Source organism: Bubalus kerabau, chromosome 11 (assembly GCF_029407905.1).
Source record: "Bubalus kerabau isolate K-KA32 ecotype Philippines breed swamp buffalo chromosome 11, PCC_UOA_SB_1v2, whole genome shotgun sequence".
NCBI lineage: Eukaryota > Metazoa > Chordata > Mammalia > Artiodactyla > Bovidae > Bubalus > Bubalus kerabau.
In genome coordinates this window covers 24,315,979-24,337,267 of record NC_073634.1, presented here as the reverse complement: position 1 = coordinate 24,337,267, position 21,289 = coordinate 24,315,979, and the positions used below count along the sequence as shown (strand labels likewise).

Here is a 21,289-nt window from a genome sequence, read left to right as displayed (position 1 = left end):
AGTCATAAGGAAAATGCAGATTAAGAGCATTATGAGACACTACTGGATACTCATTAGAAAAGCTAGAATTAAAAAGACTGACAATACTGGATGTTGAAAAGAATGTGGAGCAACTGCTTTTGGGAATATAAAATTCCCACATTACCTATGAGAATATAATCTGGTATAAATACTTAGGAAAATAATTTGGTAATTTCATATAACGTTAACCATAAATTAGTCATACTACCTAGCAATTCCACTACAAAATCACACTTGGGCAAAACATCCGTTCAAAGTTCAGAATAGACCAGTGGATTTTAATTTAACAATACAAAGTTTATATAGTTTCAGATTCTACCTTGCAACTAACCTTTAAGAAGCTACATATTGACTTGTGTAATACTGTAAAAAGATAATCACTCCATATATATGCAATGTCCAGAATAGGCAAATCCATAGAGAAAGAAAGTGGATCAGTAGTTGCCAGAGACTGGGAGTGGGTGTGCAGGGGAAGAATGGATACAGTTGTGTTAGGGGGGATGATTTTCTAGAATTTGATGGTAGTAATGATTAAATAGTTTGTGAATATGTGAAAATCGTTGAATAGTATATTTTAAGACTGAATTTTATGATATATAACTTGTATCTCCATAAAAATAACTATGCAGGAAAAGGAAAGAGTATCCACAATTATTTGAATAGACATTAAAATAGTCCTCTCTTTTCCAACTACATGTCTTTTAAAGCTAGATTTTCCTCATATGCTTTAACCAAAGCAATGTATCACAACAGATAGAATGCAGAAATACACATGAAAAGCCAGCTATCTTCAATTAAGCTAGGTATTAGAGATTGTGTTAGAAAATGTAAAGCAGTACCATTCTCCTCACTAAGATTTTTGATTGTTTAAGAGAAACTAGCTACTTTTCATAAAAGTGCTATTTATTGTTATTTTTAAATGAATTAAATTTTTTATAATTTTCTTGGTTTTAATGTCTAATATGGTAAGTATAGTAAATGGCAATAGTAAATAATTTCTAATATAGTAAGCAAATAGAGTTTTCAGTAATTTTTAAGAGTATGACAGAATCTTGAGACCAGAAGGTTTGAGAACCAGTGACCTAGAGCAATGTACCTACAAATTGTACTTCATTGCAAAAGGAATTCTTTGTCTTTTACTTGTATTTGTAAAGTTGTTAAAATTTTTCACTATATCTGCCATTTTAAATTTCATGATTATAAAATGACTTATTGGCTCAAAATAAGTTTTTTATTATACAACCTAACTGAATTAATATGTTTTTCTTTCCAACAGGATGTAGAAAATATATTTAGTCGTATAGTGGATATACATGAACTTAGTGTAAAATTACTGGGCCATATAGAAGATACTGTGGAAATGACAGATGAAGGCAGTCCCCATCCATTAGTAGGAAGCTGCTTTGAAGACTTAGCAGAGGTAAGTACTTTAATTATACACCGAAAAATTGTGCATCTAGAAGGCCTAAATGCAGTTCAAAGGCCTAGATTTAATTCAAATACATTTGAATAAAAATTGGAATATGAATTCTTATTTCCAGCTAATATAGACATTAACTGCTGGCTGCTCAACTGTATTGCCCCTTCCTCAAAGGGTCACTGTCAGCATTTGTTTCTCTTATTTCATAAAACTTAGAAAAAAAGGAGTCTTTCATCCATTATAAAAACAAGCAGATCCCAAAGCTGTCTTCAGATCCCACAGCTCACACTTAATTGGCTATCTTATCAATGAAGAGGCCACAGAACTTGGACCTGAGGTCAGGCTACTTATGTTTCCGTCTAAACTCTTCTACTTATTAGTTGTATGTAACCATAGGCAATTTACTTCACATCTCTAAACCTCCCTATCTGTATTTGTAAAATAAGGATAATAATAGGACTCAGGATTTTGTGAAAGTTAAATAACCTACCTGGAATATTTAGCTAGCCACCTTCATACAGCTACTTAATATATGATAACTGTGCATTATTATTTAGAAAAAGAAAATGAAGTCCAGGACCTAGTGGCATGGTGATAAAGAATCTGCCTGCCACTGCAAGAGACACGGGTTCAATCCCTGGGTAGGGAAGATACTCTGGAGAAGGGAATGGCAATCCACTCCAGTATTCCTGCCTGGGAACTCCCATGGACAGAGGAACCTGTTGGGCTACAGTGTTTGTGGTTGCAAAAGAGTCAGACATGACTTAGCAACTAAACAAGGTCATTATTATTTAGAATAGGAAAATCAAGTCTAAGGCTTAGATGATGATCATAGGGGTAGAAAAATGGTAACCTTCTTGATACTTCAGCTGCTAAAATATACAAGTTAGCCCTAATAAGTTAGCATTGATTGTCATTCTGAAACTTCTTGCTCTTGCTTTGTTCTCATTCTAAAATCAACTATATCTTTTATTATAACTCAGGGTTGAGTTTTACAAAACAAATTAAAGACTTTCAGACAAAATAATATGCTGAGTTTAAGCTTCACTACAGCCCCTCAGTGTTGCTTTAAACACATAAAAGTCATAAAGTATAAAAAGAAAAAAGGAATGTACATAACTAGACTCAAAACCCACTCCAGTACTCTTGCCTGGAAAATCCCATGGACGGAGGAGCCTGGTAGGCTGCAGTCCATGGGGTCGCAGAGGGTTGGACACGACTGAGGGACTTCACTTTCACTTTTTACTTTCATGCATTGGAGAAGGAAATGGCAACCCACTCCAGTGTTCTTGCCTGGAGAATCCCAGGGACGGGGGAGCCTGGCGGGCTGCCATCCATGAGGTCGCACAGTCAGACATGACTTAAGCAACTTAGCAGCAGCAGCAGCAGACTCAAAAGCAAGGATGTTCTTCAGCCAGAGGGAACGTTGTACTCAGAGGAAAGTCAAGGAATACAAGAACTAATGGTGGGAAACATAGTAGTAAATTTTATAAGCTATTGCATAATCTTAAAATCAAACTGCTTTTTTTTTTTTTAACTTGAAGAGTGAACTAAACTTCTCAGTGCATAATACGGGCTTATCTTCAGAAGATAAGAAAAACTAAACAACTTTGAAAGTGAAAACCCATGGAAGTGAAAGTCGCTTAGTCATGTCCAACTCTTTGCGACCCCATGGACTGTAGACTGCCAGGCTCCTCTGTCCATGGAATTCTCCAGGCAAGAATACTGGAGTAGGTAGCTGTTCCCTTCTGCATGGGATCTTCCCAGCCTAGGGGTTGAACCGAGGTCTCCTGCATTGCAGGTGTATTCTTTACCATCTGAGCCGCCAGGGAAGCTCAAGAATACTGGAGTGGGTGGTCTATCCCTTCAGGGGATCTTCCAGACTCAGGAATCAAACCGGAGTCTCTGGCATTGCAGGTGGATTCTTTACCAGCTGAGCTATCAGGGAAAACCTGGTACCAGGGAAAGAGACTATAAAGTTTAAAAAACTTTAAACTCTCTTTAAAATTTAGAAAAAATTTATAAGTAATAGCAAGCTGTATTTGATTTTTGAAACATTTAAGAAAATCACCAAATAATAGAAGTACTACTTATAACAGTGCACAAAAACTATAGAAACAATTTTTAATCATTTCTACGATAATAGGAAAAAATAATGAAGCAAATAAAGCAGTGATAATGAAAACAAAATACAGTCATCTTTCAGTATTCTTGGGGGATTGGTTTCAGGAATCCCCTTTCCAATATCAAAATCTGTGGATGCTCAAGTAACTTCATATAAAATGGTATAGGACAGTTAGTCTTCTGTATCAGCAGATGTGGAAGACAGATACAGAGGGCCGACTGTATAGTATGATACAAATTAATCCAACTACGTCACGCTACTACATTAGTAACTCAGTATGCGCAAACTGCTGAAACTTGCCTATTTAAAGAAAGTATTTAATTGTTTTAAGGTCTGTTTTATACAGCTTATAAGTGAAAGTGAAAGTCGCTCAAGTCGTATCCGACTCTGTGCGACCCTATGGACTATATAGTCCATGGAATTCTCCAGGCCAGAACACTGGAGTGGGTAGCCCCCTAGAGATCAAACCCAGGTCTTAAAACCACAAGGTATTCAGAAGTAAGCCCAATAAACATGTGCAAGATTTTTGTTAAGAAAATATTAAAATAGATTCTTAAGGAAGATCAAAAATAGAGACACAAAAGGCAACTCAGTTTTAGGATTATATACATATATTATTAAAACTGGAAAAGAATAATATAAGAAAAATATGAACCTCTTTATAATCTAAAACACTGTGTCCAGTATGATATATCTTAGGATATATTTTATGATATATCTTAAATGGTTGAAGTTTTTAAAAAAATTAATATTTCACATTAACATTAAAATCTCAACAAATAAGAAAAAGCATAGAAAATTAAAGTCATTCAGAAATTTCTTTAAAATGTTGGCCAAAGTAGGAATAGAAGGGACCTTTCTTAATCTAGTAAAGGATATCTATCAGAAACCTATAAAAGATACATTTAATGACTAAGCTATAGGAGAATGCCACTCACTACTTATATTGAGCACTCTAATAGAGATACTAGCCAAAAGACAGGAAGAGAATAAATAAAATTGTTCTATTTGTAATCAGCATAATTGTCTACATTGGAAATCCAGGAAAATGTATACTCATAACTATTAGGTAGGTTCATTATAGTTGCTAGATAAAAAACATATATATATATATATATATATATTTCCTTAAAAAAATAAGTCTGAGAAATAGCATGGTAAGTTAAACATCATATTTTCTGTCATTCACTCCTAACTTCTTTTTCATTCCTCCACTAGGTGTCCTCTTCCTCCTCATTCTAGAATTACCCTTCATAAAATTGAGCTCTTGCTAGAATCTACAACACTATTTTCATAATAGTTTGGAGGTTTTGTGTTTATATTTTTACCTGGAATAGGGCACAGGATGGAGGAGAGTGGAGATCCTACCTCTTGAGAAAAATCACAATACCTGCTCACTTTTTTTCTTCAGAAATCACCAGAACTAGTAGATTATAACCTTTAGAATTGTTTGGTTTATTAATGATTGATGATGGTAAAACTTTTTGGCAATTTGAATTAAATTATTTAATTGTTTTGTGAAAACTGTAACAGTGGATTTTAGGTGATATAAACAATTTACTTTCAGCTTGCAGGATGTGAAAGTAAGTCTACCACTAAGAGTAATCATGAGAAAGTAAATGCTTGGCACCAGTATTCTAAATGTTTATACTTTATCTGGTTATAGCTATCTATGCTCTTTATTATTCAAGCTAAATTTCATTTTCCAGATACCAAATCCCCCCATATGTTTGTTCATAATACTCTACTAGAATCCTTTCGTGAGAGGTGTCATAACATGCTAAAATCCCATTACTCATCAGAAAAAAATTCATTTTCTTTCTTACTTGAGAATATTAGGTTTACTCTAGTAAAATTAATAGCTATGTAATTTTGCTTTGAGGCTTTAAAAAAATATTGAATTGTGCAGTGATAGAAGTGCTCATAATTTAATCTTTATGTGTTTATGGAGGTAGGTTATTTATTCTTTGACATAGAGAAAGATTATTTATGTTTTACCTTTTTTATTTTCTAAGGAACTGGCATTTGATCCATATGAATCATATGCTCGAGATATTCTACGACCTGGTTTTCACGATCGTTTCCTTAGTCAGTTATCAAAGCCTGGAGCAGCGCTCTATTTGCAGGTATAGTAATTTTTAGATCAAGATATAAGATGCCTGGAAAGTAAACTTAAAAATTAAATCACTTTGTTTTCTAGTCAATAGGCGAAGGTTTCAAAGAAGCTGTTCAATATGTTTTACCCAGGCTACTTCTAGCCCCTGTTTACCACTGTCTGCATTACTTCGAACTTCTGAAGGTAAGAAGACTCTTTCTTCTACGTATAAAATACTCAAGTGTGATACAGTTTTTTACCAATTTATTTGTGAATCATTATGTGAGTGCTCATGAGTATGTCTATATCTGTTTTCTTTTTCTAGTTAAGAAGCAAATATATATGAATCTACAAAGCATATTTTCTCCAGTTTTAATTGTGAATTTTAAAGCAGTCATCAGATATTTTTATCTTGTGCACTTCTTGCTTTCATGGCCAGTTGTTTGGAAACAATCTTGGATTTGTGCATCCTAGTCTCCATCTTGGGACCTCAGCAGATTCAGGGACTTAATAAGGGACCACATGTTGGATAATGCCCAAGTAATGGAGAAGATTAATCACCAAATTTTTGTAGCTTAAGTTGCAACTATGTCTATAAAAACTACTTATTATTAGTTTAGATACAGTAAACTATAGTAATCCTAGTAAAAAAATTTCCCATTTGCTTATAGTTCAAAATACTCAATTTTAAAAGTACTGACAGAAAAGAAAGGATTTTGCTTTTTTCCCCTCTTTTCCTATTATGCACTGAAATTAACTAGGGAAAAGGGGAACGTTAGTCTGTAGAAGTTATAATTCAATAGTGTAACTTAGTGATTTACTTTTAAATATCTTATGTAACTAATGATGTCTGCTTTGGATTATGTATAATATATCCTAAAAAACAAGTTTTCTCAAAAATTTTAAATAACAAATGAGATAATAAAGATATTTTATTTATCTATAATGAATTAGCCCCATAAAGACAAAATATGATATGCATTAATACTATTATTATTTCTTTAGCTTAAAAAAATGTTTCATTAAAGAAAAATTGTATTTAATATCATGTTGTTATGGAGCATGTATTATTAGAAATCAGATGTATAGTTTGCAGGAGTACATGAAGAAATGGGCTCTCTATAATGAATCAATGGAATAGAAAGCCTCTAAAGGTAGTAAACTGAAGGAGCTCTCATCCTTCCCAGGTCTTTCTACATTCTAGGAACTTGGAGTTCAGTTAGATTTCTTAAGCAGGACTGTTTGAATCAGGAAAGGACTGAAGAAGTTGAAGAACTTAATCACCAGGCAGAGTTATGGAGCTCTTAGCTCTCTGTTCTAGGCTGCAAACAGAATACAATTTATGGTCTTCAGTAGTATAAAGTAGAGTAAAATTGATCAGTCGTGTCTGACTCTTTGCGACCCATAGCCTGTAGCCTACCAGGCTCCTCTGCCCATGGGATTTTCCAGCAAGAGTACTGCAGTGTGTTGCCATTTCCTTCTCCAGAGGATCTTCCCAACCCAGTGATTGAACCTGGGTCTCCCGCATTGTAGGCAGACGCTTTACCCTCTGAGCCACCAGGGAAGCCCAGTAGTACAGGATGATTATTTTAAGAGGATAATCAAGAAGAAGCATTTGGTATATAAAATCATTTCTTTGTAAAGAATGACAAACCATAGTCTCAGAATGGGTCATTTGCACACAAGTTTATTATATAGACCTTTTCTTCATAATGGCACCTCTAATAATGGGATTTTTTTACCTGAGACTGTAATGAAGTTCTGAAGGATTAAAGACCGTATGAACCTTGATCAGATCAGATCAGTCGCTCAGTCGTGTCGGACTCTTTGCGACCCCATGAACCACAGCACGCCAGGCCTCCCTGTCCATCACCAACTCTCGGAGTTCACTCAGACTCATGTCCATCGAGTCAGTGATGGCATCCAGCCATCTCATCCTCTGTCGTCCCCTTCTCCTCTTGCCCCCAATCCCTCCCAGCATCAGAGTCTTTTCCAATGAGTCAACTCTTCGCATGAGGTGGCCAAAGTACTGGAGTTTCAGCTTTAGCATCATTGCTTCCAAAGAAATCCCAGGGCTGATCTCCTTCAGAATGGACTGGTTGGATCTCCTTGCAGTCCAAGGGACTCTCAAGAGTCTTCTCCAACACCACAGTTCAAAAGCATCAATTCTTCGGTGCTCAGCCTTCTTCACAGTCCAACTCTCACATCCATACATGACCACAGGAAAAACCATAGCCTTGACTAGACGAACCTTTGTTGGCAAAGTAATGTCTCTGCTTTTGAACAGGCTATCTAGGTTGGTCATAACTTTCCTTCCAAGGAGTAAGTGTCTTTTAATTTCATGGCTGCAATCACCATCTGCAGTGATTTTGGAGCCCACAAAAATAAAGTCTGACACTGTTTCCACTGTTTCCCCATCTATTTCCCATGAAGTGATGGGACCGGATGCCATGATCTTCATTTTCCGAATGTTGTTTTAAGCCAACTTTTTCACTCTCGACTTTCACCTTCATCAAGAGGCTTTTTAGTTCCTCTTCACTTTCTGCCATAAGGGTGGTGTCATCTGCATATCTGAACCTTGAAGCAGTCATTAATTAATAACTAAGAACAAGAAGCTTTGATGAAGTTTCAGAAGGCTATTAAAACCTATCTTAATAGTATAAGAGAAATTATTTACTCCTACAAATATAGGCAATTAAATTAAAAAAATTTTTAAGTTATCGTATTGAAATTTTTATAATTGAATCTATCAGCAATTTAAAGGTTTCTACTGGTAAACACCTGTATTCCTTGTTCATATTACTGCCTAAATTTCATTGCAAAATTAACAGTATATTGGGCAGGAAATTTTGCCCAATTAATTCCACAAATTGTCATCATTCCTTTTTGTTCTGCCTTCTCAGCACTGATGTACTATTTGTGTTTACTGTCTTTCATTTCTATTTGTTGGTATGTTGCTTAAATTATTTTATTGAGCAGTATTTTCAAAGTGTATTCTATGGACTGCTAGTCCCATAAGATACTCTAAAAGTCTGGGGGAGGGAATGCCTTGGTGGTCCAATGGTTAGGACTTTGTGCTCTCACTGCTGAGGGCCTGGGTTCAGTCCCTGGTCAGTGAAGTAAGATTCCACGTGTTCAATGGTCAAGTATATTTGGGAAAAACTGTATCCTTAATTACATTCCTAGAAATGTTCAGTATATATTAGAATATTAAAGCCTTTGTCAAATTGTGCAATAAAGCAATCCATATAAAACAATCTAAAGCAGTTAATTCCCAAATTAATTAGGCCATTTGTTGTTGTTTAGTCACTAAGACGTGTCCAGCTCTTTGTGACTCCATGGACTCCTCCCTCCATGGGATTTCCCAGGCAAGAATACTGGAGTGAATTGCCATTTCCTTCTCTGGGGGATTTTCCTGACCCAGCAGTTGAACCTGCATCTCCTGCATTGGCAGTCAGATTCTTTACTGCTGAGCCACCAGGGAAACTCAAATAGGCCATGAAACCCTTAAAAAATGTAATGTATTTTTGGTGGTTACTTTGGAAAACTATCATAGAATTCTTCCATCAGAATAACTGAAAGACCTTCTAACACTTAATGGTCTTAAGATTTTTTTTTCCAACAATATGATTCTCACTAACTCTAAATTTTTTTAATCTGGGTATTGCCATAACTCCAAGTTCCAACATGGACTTGGTGATTTTGGACTCAACAATGATTAAATAAAATCAGTACAGAACAGCAAAATCTTTAAGACATCAGTGACAATTGGAATAATTTATCTATGGCATGGAGTGACCTTTGAAGGCTCATTGGACTAGATAGGAGTCTGATGTTTCTTTTCTGATTCTAGACGGGTAGCCAATTAGCTGAGTAGCCTGCAACAAGTCACCTCACCTTTTGAGTCTTGGTTTTCTTATCTGTGAAATGCTTATCTCACTGAGTTGGGTATATGTCAAAGTACTTAACATACAGTAAAAATATAAATACCGAGTATTGTCATTACTGGAGACTTTCTTCTTGTCTTGTAGGTTATCTTCAACTTAAACTAACATTTTACTCCCTTTGTCTTTCACCACTTACCTCCCTTTCAGGCAATTTGTATTCCATTTCTTTGTTGATAGTTCAGACCCCTTCACCAGAAGCTTCAGTGCCATCTTTGATTCTTCTCTCTCCCTTATTTGTAGAGCATCATGGTTTGATTCCAGAAATGAGTCTGAAATCCAGTCTGTTCCCCTGTTGCACTGGCATGGCCTTAGTCCAGACCCTCAGCATGTCTTTCCTGGGTTACTGTAGCAGTTTCCTATAAGGTCTTGTATCTTATGGAACTCTTGGTTTGAAAAGTGCATTTAGTGTCCTTGTGAACTGGGACACAAAGTCTAAATTCTTTAGCTTTTCTTCAGCCTCATCTCTCAATACTTGGTGTTACTTACCTTATGCTTTAGCCATAAAAAATTTCCAAGCAGCCCTGGAAATGTCAAATCTATTCAGAATTCCTTATCTTTTTTTTCTATTTCCCTGGAATTTCTCTTCTACCTCTACCATCCCCTTTCATCTGAGAAATTCCTGCTTATCAAAGAGTTTGTTCAAATGTTGATTCCCTGTCAAGTTTCCCTTTCCCTAGGCTGATCCTTTGACTAAACTGCTTAATTTTCTTTATGTCTCTATAGAACATGTCTCATTTTTATTGTGTACCTTGTCATTAGAATGGAGCGAAACCCTATGTATTTTTGAATTCTCTTGCCTAGTAGTGTTTGGCATTTAGACATTTAATAAATGCTTGTTACAAGATGAATAGCAAAAATAAGGTAAGTTTTCCTTTGAATTTATGTTTGTAGGAATACTTTACCTGTAAATTGTATATAATTACGTTTACTTTGGAAATTTAGAATGCCTTAAACTTTACAAATTCAGAAAAGAAAAGTTTAGTTATTGATAGTATGACTTTAATGCCACTGAAACTGGAAAAAAGAAGTAACTCCCTTACCCATTCCCCCCCCCCCAATTTAGGAGTCAAGTCTTTGAAACCTTTAATAAACTTTTTCACATTAAAGTTCATTAAAAATCAACAACAACAACTTCCTTTGTATCCTTTTGAAGACCTTATTGCTCCAGTAATGTGATTTTTCTATGTGAAGATTAATTTGCTTTATTAAACAAATTTAGAGTTGTTTCTTGGGGCTAAGTATTTTGAAGGTTACCAAATCAGCACATTGTTCAGTTCAGCAAAAATAGTAACCTTTTCTTTGTTCTTTAAATATATTATTTTATCCTCTAAAGGTAAACTCAGACAAATGTTAGAAAAAATTATCCAGGATGATTTTGAGCAAATCAGTTCCCTAGAGAATTACCTATTCTTTTTCCAGTGCACTGGATACATATAACCTGGGAGATATAAATTATCTCCCTTAATTTCAAAAGCAGGTTCAAATCTATATTGCAACTTGTGCATTAGTGTATTAGTTTCCTAGGGCTGCTAGAGCAAAACACCACAGACTGAGTGGCTTAAAAACAACAGAAATTTATTCTTTCACAGTTCTGGGTGTCGGCAGGGCCATACCCTTTCTAAAGGCTCTAGGGAAGAATCCTTCCTGCCTTTTCTTTAGCTTCTGGTGTATCCCAGTAACCGTTGGCATGCTTTGGCTTACAGATGCCCTCACTTCAATCTTTGCCTCGGTCTTCTTTTTCACATCTTTACATTCTTGTCTGTTTCCTCTGCATTCAAATCTCTCCTTCCTTTCTCATACAATACCAAGTTAGTGGATATAGGGCCAACCGTAATCCGGTGTGACCTCATCTCAGCTTGATTATATCTGCAAACACCCAGTTTTCAAATAACATCATGTTCACAGGTACCAGGGGTTAGGACTTTGGAGGGAACACAGTTCAACCCATTACATTTAGTTTTTGGTATACTATAAAAAAAATTACATCCATTTTTGTTTTTCTGATTCTCTAGTATATACTGACTTGCTTAAACCCATAAAAATATATCTTTCGCATAGGCCAGTTAATCATTGCTTCCTTAGACTTTAAAATTTAATTTCAGTCCGACAGCAATTTAGTGAAAAGCCAACAATTGCAGTATTTTTCAAATAGTAAAAATTCACAGGGATACAGAATTACTGACAATCACCTGAGTAAGACTAATGTACATAACTGAGGTTGGGGTTATCATGTATGGTTTCCCTTAAATAAAAAAATAATATAAAATTTAACACTTAAAACCTCCATTCTTTTCTTAGGTTTCACTGATAATAAAAAGTGCAAGATGATCAAAATAATTGAGAGAAAACATTTCCAGGTTTAATTTTAACATGTCATAACAACCCTCTGCTTTTAGATAAGATTAAGAACTAATAGAATAGTAAATATTGCCATGGATGTTAATTTGTTAATAACAGTGCATTGCTTGTCTTGGTCACAAGCTTTACTTTAGAAAATAAGAGATGCTAAAGATTGTAATCTGAATGCTCACATGGTTAGATGCTTCCTGTGTTACATAGTAACATTTAATTTCCTAATATTCCTGGATTTTTGTGTACTGACTTGAATAGTTCTTAACTTTTCCCTTTAACATCATAAATAGTACCAAAATTATAGTCCCAAATGCTTAAGTACAGAATTGTGGGAAAGGATTACAGGTAAGAACTTAGATCTGAATGGTGTTAGGAGATACTTTTCCTCCCAGAGTAGTTTGTTTTTGTTTTTTTTTTTTCTTTTTCTTTTTCAGGATAATATAAAATAAATGGAAAAGGCAAATATAAATTGTGCTACATCATTCACTTTAAACACCCCTTAGTGACCTTCACATAGTGCTCCAGAAACTCTTTTGTAAAAAAATATACTCTGCAGACCCCCTGCTACAGACAGCGTGTATGCATTTGTTAATGGCTTTGGTTTGTGGCTTTTTCATTTGGGGAGTGGGAAAGTATCAAACATCTTCTACTCTAGGTGATTTCTTACGTAGTTTTTTTCAATATTCTCCATCTGGTTGCTGTATGCTTCAGACCAGTTTTTTTATACTGCCCATAAGCCAATGTTTAATACCAGCAATAAGAGGAGATTTAGAAAACATGGCTTCTCTCTGAGTATCACAAAAATAAGCCCAGAAGAGGTCTGTCTAGCTTCCATTCCTTTGAACTAGCTTTCTAAATTTAGAAATTCTTTTCCAGAAACCATGGACTCAAAGCATTGAGCTAAATGGTATATCTGACCACAGATGTTGATGACTAAAGTTAAACATAAAATAGTATAATTCAGGAACCATTATAAACAAACAGCTGATTAATGTTTTACTCTAGTTTTAAAATTTTAAATCAACTAAACTGCTATGAGGAACATTTATAGTTTTGGTGATTTTCTCTTTGATAAGAACAGAGCGATGGTTTTGAAAGGTATTTTATTTCATAAATGAGATTATCCTAACATTTTTTAGGGTTAATTTCCTGTTTAAAGTTTCAAAATCCTTTCATGTTTAAGATTTTGAACTTGCTTTTTTACAGTATTCCTTTTTCTGCCATTTTTCTCATTTCTCTTCTTTCTGGAATGCCAGTTACAATGTGTGTAGAACTACTTTATGTTGTCCCATACATCTCTGAGACTATTCATTTTTCTTAAATCATTTTTTTTTTGTTCTTCAAAGTGGTAATTTCTATTGCTCTGTCAATAGAATTATTAGTTATTATACTTACTCTAGAATTTCCGTTTGGATTTTGTTTTATAGTTTCCAGAGACTCCCTATCTGAGCACTCAAGAAGACCATGTTTTCCTTTAATTCTTTGAATATGGTCACATAAACTATTTTGAAGTCTTTCCTAAACCCGACATCTGGGCCACATGGAGCCAGTTTCTACTAACTGGGTTTTTCCCTCAAATATGGGTCACATTTTCCCAGTATTTTTGCTGGCTAACATCTCTGGATTCTGTTGTGTTGAGGACTGTTAGGGTTCCATTTGTGGATTTGTCTTTTGCTCTGTTTTGGATTGTTGGGTTTTTACTCTAGTGGGCAGTTAACTTTTCTGATTTGTGTGTGTGTGTGCTCAGTCGTGTCCGACTCTTTACAGCCCCATGGATGGTAGCCCACTAGACTCCATTGTCCATGGAATTTTCCTGTCAAGAATACTGGAATGGGTTGCCATTTCCTACTCCATGGATATTCCCGACCCAGGGATTGAACCCGCATCTCCTTCATTGATAGGTGGGTTCTTTACCACTGTGCCACCTAGAACTCAACTGCAAATTTGTCTCTTCTGTGTTGTGTAGCAGCTGATATCTCTGTTCACTTTTTAGGATTTCCATATGCTGCTCTTTTAGCCTAATTCTCTCCCGTCTTCCCTACACATGTATGACTTGACAGACTAAATGTTTGGGCAGAGATAATGTTGAGATTTGGGGGTACAGTCTCTGGTTCCCTTACACCTAGAGATTCCCCCTTAATTTCCATGCACTCTATCTAACAGACTCAGGCTCTGTTTTCCTAACACCTTAAACCAGTAAGACTTCAGCTTTCTGCTGTCTGAGCTATGTACATTTGAGAAGTAAACTCAGTTTAAGAAAAGCAGAACTTTATCCATTATAGCACTGTCTTTCAAAAGTAGATTCTCTTTGGTCTCTGCCACATTACTTCACTGGAGTCTTTTCATGCATTCAGAGTTTAGCAGTCAGCCAGATGTTTGGGTAGAATTTATTCTCAGATTTTGTGTCTCAACCTTCTGTAGTTCATTCACTTCCAGATTTCCCCCTTCATTTCCTCTTATATTCTGCTGTCTTTCATCTCTAGCCTGTAACTCTTCCTTTCATTCTTCCTCACTGTCATCATGGGACGTTGGGGGAAAATCCTAATCCCACAACTATACACTTTCTAGTTGTAACTTTTTAAGAGCAATAGTACTTCTGGCTTATGCTCTCTTTTAGATGTTTTCCATTGCCTATAAAAATTTTTAATTTTTTGTCTAGATTGAATTATTGTTATCTGCAGATGGTTCTCAAGACTACTGCACCACCATTACTGGAAGTTCTTGTATTTTTATAGCTCTGCTTCAGTATTTGTTGTGGGTTTGTTATCTGTGATAATAGGAGGGGTTACAGTGAAGGGCTGCAACTCAGATTCCACAGGTAGGCAAGAGAACAGCTAACATTAGAAAATGTATTCTACTAAATTTAAAGATAAAAATAGCTAAATCCTGTTTAAAATACAATTTGAATATTGGGCATGTTTAAAAATCGGCTGCATTGGTTATTTGGGGGGCTTCCCTGGTAGCTTAGCTGGTAAAGAATCTGCCTGCAGTGTAGGAGACCGCAGTTTGATTCCTGGGTCAGAAAGTTCTCCTGGAAAAGGGATAGGCTACCCACTCCAGTATTCTTGTGCTTCCCTGGTGGCTCAGATGGTAAACAATCCACTTGCAATATGGGAGACCTAAGATTGATCCTTGGGTTGGGGAGATCCCCTGGAGAAGGGCATGGCAGCCCACTACAGTATTCTGGCCTGGAGAATCCCTCCATGGGGTCACAAAGAGTTGGACATGACTGAGCGACTAAGCATAAGCACAATTCTTAAATCATCCTTTATCTTTTTCCTCACCTAGATAACATGCTTGAGCTTAAAATATTCCCATACAAAAACATTACACAAATTTTATCTGATTAGCAGGAATTCTAAAAACTTTTTACAGTTATCTAGGATTACTTCCAGATAAGGCAGTGGCGACCCACTCCAGTACTCTTGCCTGGAAAATCCCATGGACAGAGGAGCCTGGTAGGCTGCAGTCCATGGGTTCGCTAGGAGTCGGACACGACTGAGCGACTTCACTTTCACTTTTCACTTTCATGCATTGGAGAAGGAAATGGCAACCCACTCCAGTGCTCTTGCCCGGAGGATCCCAGGGACGGGGGAGCCTGGTGGGCTGCCGTCTATGGGGTCGCACAGAGTCGGACATGACTGAAGCGACTTAGCAGCAGCAGGATTACTTCAGTCTGAAAGCGTAATACTGATACTTGGAAACAGGTATCCTTGTTTTTCTTTTTTTGCTGTTGTGTTATGACTTCTTCATCAAATAAACACTGTATTCCGTTTTATCTCACTTTTTTAGCAGGAAATTCACCAAACTCTCTCCTTTTCTTTAAGCTAAAAATAAAAATAAATTTGGCCTTATTACAAAAAATTGGTTTTAAGTCTGAATGAAAGGAGCTTGGTAACATTATTCACTAGCATTTTGGCCTTTCAGTTATATTTCAGTTTCTTTCTTTTTCTTTAAGTTGTAAGATCTTTTCTTCCATTAAGTGCTTCGCTGTTCTAAAAAGTTTTCAGAATTTCTAATACTATAGTATTTAACCGGTAATTATTTTACTAATAGATAATAATACTTTTATCATTATCTGTCTCTATCATTCTTTTGTTCAGAAATACTGAAAAACTTTTTCATAGACAGTTTTAATTCTTATTATATACTCAATGTTTGTATTAATTGTAATTTTCCATTTGTCTGGACAGCAAAGACAAAAGGGGTAAATGAAACCAATTTAGCAAAATCTTAAGAACTGCTATAGATATTTTAATGAATCCGTTTACTTTTTTTTTTTGGACCAATGCATACTGATTTATAGTCACTTTCATTTTTAAATTTTTTAATTAAAAAATTATATTTTACATTTTACAGATTCTTTTAATTACATTTTTTATTTTTAAATTAATTTTATTGGAGTGTAATAGCTTTTCAGTGTTGTGTTAGTTTCTGCTGTACAGCAAAGTAAATCAGCTATACATATACTTATATCCCCTCTTTTTAGATTCCCTTCTCATTTAGATTACCACAGAGCATTAAGTAGAGTTGCCATTTACTTCTTTAAAACCATAAAATCTTGCCATGTCTTTCTTTGATAACTGCATGTTTCAGACTGGAAACTGAACTTACCATCAGTCTGATGGCTAAGACCATTTAAAGCCTATTTTAATAGGTTATATGGGCTTCCCTGGTGGCTCAGATGGTAAAGAATCTGCCTGCATGCAGTGTGGGAGATTGGGGTTCCATCCCTTGGTTGGGAAGATTCCCTGGAGAAGGGAAAGGCTACACACTCTAGTATTCTTGCCTGGAGAATTCCATGGACAGAGGAGCCTGGCTGGCTACAGGCTGTGGGGTCACAAAGAGTCAGACACGACTAAGCGACTAACACTTTCACTTTAATAGATATACAGAAAATTGAAGAGCATATAGTTAGCTAAAAGTATTAAAACACCTTTATTGAGATACAATTAACAAGCCATACTGTTCTCCATTATAATATGCTTTTTTATTTTTTCAAATTATTCCTTTCCCAAGCACCTTTAGGGGAGGACAGTTTTTTCCTCAACCCTTTTAGAGTCTCTGGCTGGGTCTGAAAAGGAAACTGACAAAAATTAACAGGAGAAAAGCATAAAGATTTATTTAATGTAAGTTTTACATGACACAGGAACCTTACATATTGAGTATTTTAAACTGAAGGAACTTGAGAAAATAGAACCGGGAAGGTCACTGACCTTCTCTTTCCCTTATGCTATTTTCTCAGACTTCTTCAACTTTTTAAGTATTCAGTATACCAAGGTGCCAGATTGGGGAATAGTATGTCCTGAACCCTGTCACACCCTTCCCCTCCCCCACTCCCATCTCATCATTTACTCATGAAGTTTACCTAGAAAAAGCAGTGACCTGTTTGCTGTCAGATAATAAATGTGTCAATCCAAAGGTTACTTTTAGCAGCATGAAGAAAATGAGGAATTTATGCTGATTTCAGTAAGATTAAAGAGATTAAATGAAGAGAGGGGTATGGAAAAGGAAATGGGGCAGTGTAGGCTGTTATTGTCCACCTGTCTTTTGAACATCTGTGCTTATTTATTGTGTAAACAAATCAAATTCACTTTCTTGAAAACTACTCATCTTTCCCAGCAGAACCACTCTTTCTGTGTTCATTCACTTGGTGAAGTGGTCCCACTATCCATTTGGTTACTCAAAATAGAGACCTGGAAGTCCTCAACTCTTCTCTGTCATTTTCCACATCACATCTGCTTGTGTGTGTGTGTGTGTTAGTTGCTCAGTCGTTTACAGCTCTTTGCGACCCCATGGACTATAGCCCATCAGGCTCCTCTCTCCATAGGATTTTCCAGGCAAGGATACTGGTTGCCATTGCCGCCTCCAGGGGATATTCAAGATCCAGAGGTTGAACTGGTGTCTCCCATGTCTCCTGCATTGCAGGCAGATTCTTTACTCACTGGGCCATCAGAAAAGCCCCCTAGTGACCAAATAAGTCCTTTTCATTCTTGAAAAGGATCTTTTGATTTCATCTTCTGTTCATTTCTTCTCAGTACTCTGAGAGCCATGATCATTTCATCTGGGTTATCACAAATCTCCATTTAGTCTCATCCCCACCCCATCCCCCAATTTGCTGTTGACTGGGTAACCAAAGCAAAGCCGTCTTTCTAAAATGCAGATTTGATAGCATTAGCCACTAACTTAAAATCCTTAATGGCTCCCCATTGACCCAGGTTAATGTTCAAGTTCCTAATAATGATTACAGTCCTGGCTTGGTTACTGTTGACTTCTCCAGCATCTTGACCCATCACTTCTGTCCACCCCTAACCCCTTCCCACTCACCAAGTTCTACTCTTCAGCCTCTTTTCTCTCAACATTGGCCCTAAATAACTCTTTGAATTAACAAGCTATTTCCTCTGCCTAATACATATTTTTGTACCTCTGTTGCCCCATGGCTAAACCATTCTTATCCTCCAAACCTTATAGTCGTTTCTTTCTGGCAGCCTTCTTTGCTATATTCTTCTGTCCCTTTATTAGGTTAGGGATTCTTGCTGTATATTTCCAGAGTGGCCTGTGTTTCCCCATTATATCATTTTGTTGTTCATTTGTCTTCTCTTTAACACTCTAAGCTCTAACAGCAGTGACCAGATTTCGCTTGCTCACTATCATATTTTTATTACTTATGAATGATAGGGGCTTCCCTGGTAGCTCAGCTGGTAAAGAATCCTCCTGCAATGTGGGAGACCTGATCTCAATCCCTGGGTTGGGAAGATCCCCTGGAGAAGGGAAAGGCTACCCACTCCAGTATTCCTGCCTGGAGAATCCCCAAGAGGAGCCTGGCAGGCTACAGTCCATGGGGTCGAAAAGAGTCACACACGACTGAGCGACTTTCACTTTCTTTCATGAATGATAGATGGTTAATTAAATATTTGTTAAATTAATTCTGATTGGAACTTTACTGGAAGTCTTCTGTAGACTGCCCTTTTGAGTCTTTTTCCAGTCAGCTACTGTTAATATTCTAAACAGTTTCTAAAAATGTACAAAAGACCATTTAATTATCTTAATAAGACTTGTGACTTTCGTCAAAACTTTGAGCATTTTGCTTTTATTTCCTAATAGTGAACTATGTCATGTTATAATTTATATTTTAAGATTTCCTTTTTATATATTCAACCATTGACTAATAAAGATACTATTTCATTTAAATTACAATTATTGAAGAATTATACTATTTTACTGTTATACTGTTTATTTCACGTAATATATACCATTTTGAAAATGGTCATGTCACTTGTCTTGGGGGAAAATGAGGGTTAAGTAAAAAAGATCAAATTTTTTTAATATCATTAAAATCATATACTGGTTGAAATTTTATGTATTGTATAATTATCTGCATATACGAAATTACTTTGACTCAAAAAATAACTTTTGGGGGGAAAGGAAGGAACTTCCTGTTATGAAATTTACTTCATGATTCCAATCTTTGCTTTTGTTCTCACATTTTGTGATGAAATCTTATATGTGCATATAATATTTAAGATAAAGATAAATCTTTATTTTCCAAATCTTAATTATATTAATATATATTTTTAAAAAATTATAAAAGTACAGTTGGAGTGTGTAAGTTCCAGGTGTACAGCACAGCAATTTAGTTATACTACAGTGTTTATTCCTCAATAATATATTTTGTCATCCTTATGCATTGCAGTTGACCATTTCAATGGAATAAGTTTTATTTGATGAATATTTTTTAAACCGGTATTTACAGTCTTTTCAGTTCCCTGGATAGTATATTGAAAAGGGCTGAGAGTTAAGACTCCTGGGTTCTGGTCCTGCCTGCCTCCATCATCAAGTAATTGGCAGTTCCTTCATTTTACACTATTTCATGTTGGAGAAAACTAATTTCTAGAAATAAAAGCATATAGATTCAAGTTTGTTTTTTTTTTAAGAGAAGGCATTATTTGATTGTGAATTGGACAGTTTGTGAGTTGGACTCATAAAATTGTGTCAGGTTCAACACTTTATTTTTTTATGTATAAACCGATTGTTAATTTTATTCATCTACTGAATACTACTGTGAATTATCTTTTTCCAGTGTATAGCCTCTTAGTTCAGTTCAGTCGCTCAATCGTGTCCGACTCTTTGCGACCCCATGGACTGCAGCACACCAGGCTTCCCTATCCATCACCAACTCCTGGAGGTTACTCAAACTCATGTCCATCTAGTCGGTGATGCCATCCAACCATCTCATCCTCTGTTGTCCCCTTCTCCTCCCACCTTCAATCTTTTCCAGCATCAGGGTCTTTTCCAATGAGTCAGTTCTTCGTATCAGGTGGCCAAAGTATTAGAATTTCAGCTTCAGCATCAGTCCTTCCAATGAATATTCAGGACTGATTTCCTTTAGGATTGACTGGTTTGATCTCCTTGCAGTCCAAGAGACTCTCAAGAGCCATCTCCAGCACCACAGTTCAAAAGCATCAATTCTTCAGTGCTCAATTTCTCAGGGTTTCCTTTGGGCACACAATATACTATGTTGACTACTACCTCTTCTATTTATTTCTAAAGGATTCCTCCCCACCCCAAATCACTGGTGAAAGTGACTCCTTTCTTTTGAAAATGTAAATTTAATCATATCTATAGGTCATTATGAGTTACCATTGTGCTTTAGAATATGATTCTCTGGATAAGGTTAAGTATATTCTCATATATGGCAATATATCATCAGGACTTGAAAAATTTTTAAACTATTTAGTAAACAGCATTTGTAAAATTAAATTGCTGTTAGATAATGTTATTAAATAGGCCCCCATGAAAAGCATGGATATCACTTTGGTAACAAGAAGATGCTGCTTTGTAAAGTTTCATTTACATACTAATTGCCCTTGGTTTATTTCTTTAGCAACAATAAGCTACCCCTTTGGTGATAGTTAACTTGAATTATTCTTCACCAATGCCCAGTTTAAATCAGCTATGTTAAGTAAAAGAAGCAAAGAATGCTTATAAGAAAAGTCATTTATTACATTGAAATTTGTTTTAGATGCTTGACTAATGCTATAAAGGTAAATATTATGCAAACTGATGGACTGTAGCCTGTCAGGCTCCTCTGTCCATGGGATTCTCCAGGCAAGAATACTTGAGTAGACTGCCATGCCCTCCTCCAGAGGATCTTCTCAACCAGGGATCAAATGCAGGTCTCCTGCATGGCAGGCAGATTCTTTACCATCTGAGCCACCAGGAAAGCCCCGTGAAATGCGATAGTTAATGGTAGAGAACATGACTCAGAAATTTAAAACATTTTTTAGAATAGAAAATCAAATGCATGTCTAAATGGATCTGTTACTCTG

General features: G+C 36.0%; 1 protein-coding gene across 3 annotated transcripts in view; it reads left to right on the top strand.

Moving 5' to 3' along the window:
• Nucleotides 1-21,289, top strand: part of SOS1 (SOS Ras/Rac guanine nucleotide exchange factor 1) — a 134,815-nt gene that overhangs the window by 67,050 nt on the left and 46,476 nt on the right. For all 3 annotated transcript variants that reach the window (XM_055539866.1, XM_055539865.1, XM_055539864.1), the window contains 3 exons: nt 1,298-1,441; nt 5,582-5,692; nt 5,767-5,865. In XM_055539866.1, the coding sequence (XP_055395841.1) occupies nt 1,298-1,441; nt 5,582-5,692; nt 5,767-5,865 (354 nt within the window). The remainder of the gene's footprint in view (nt 1-1,297; nt 1,442-5,581; nt 5,693-5,766; nt 5,866-21,289) is intronic.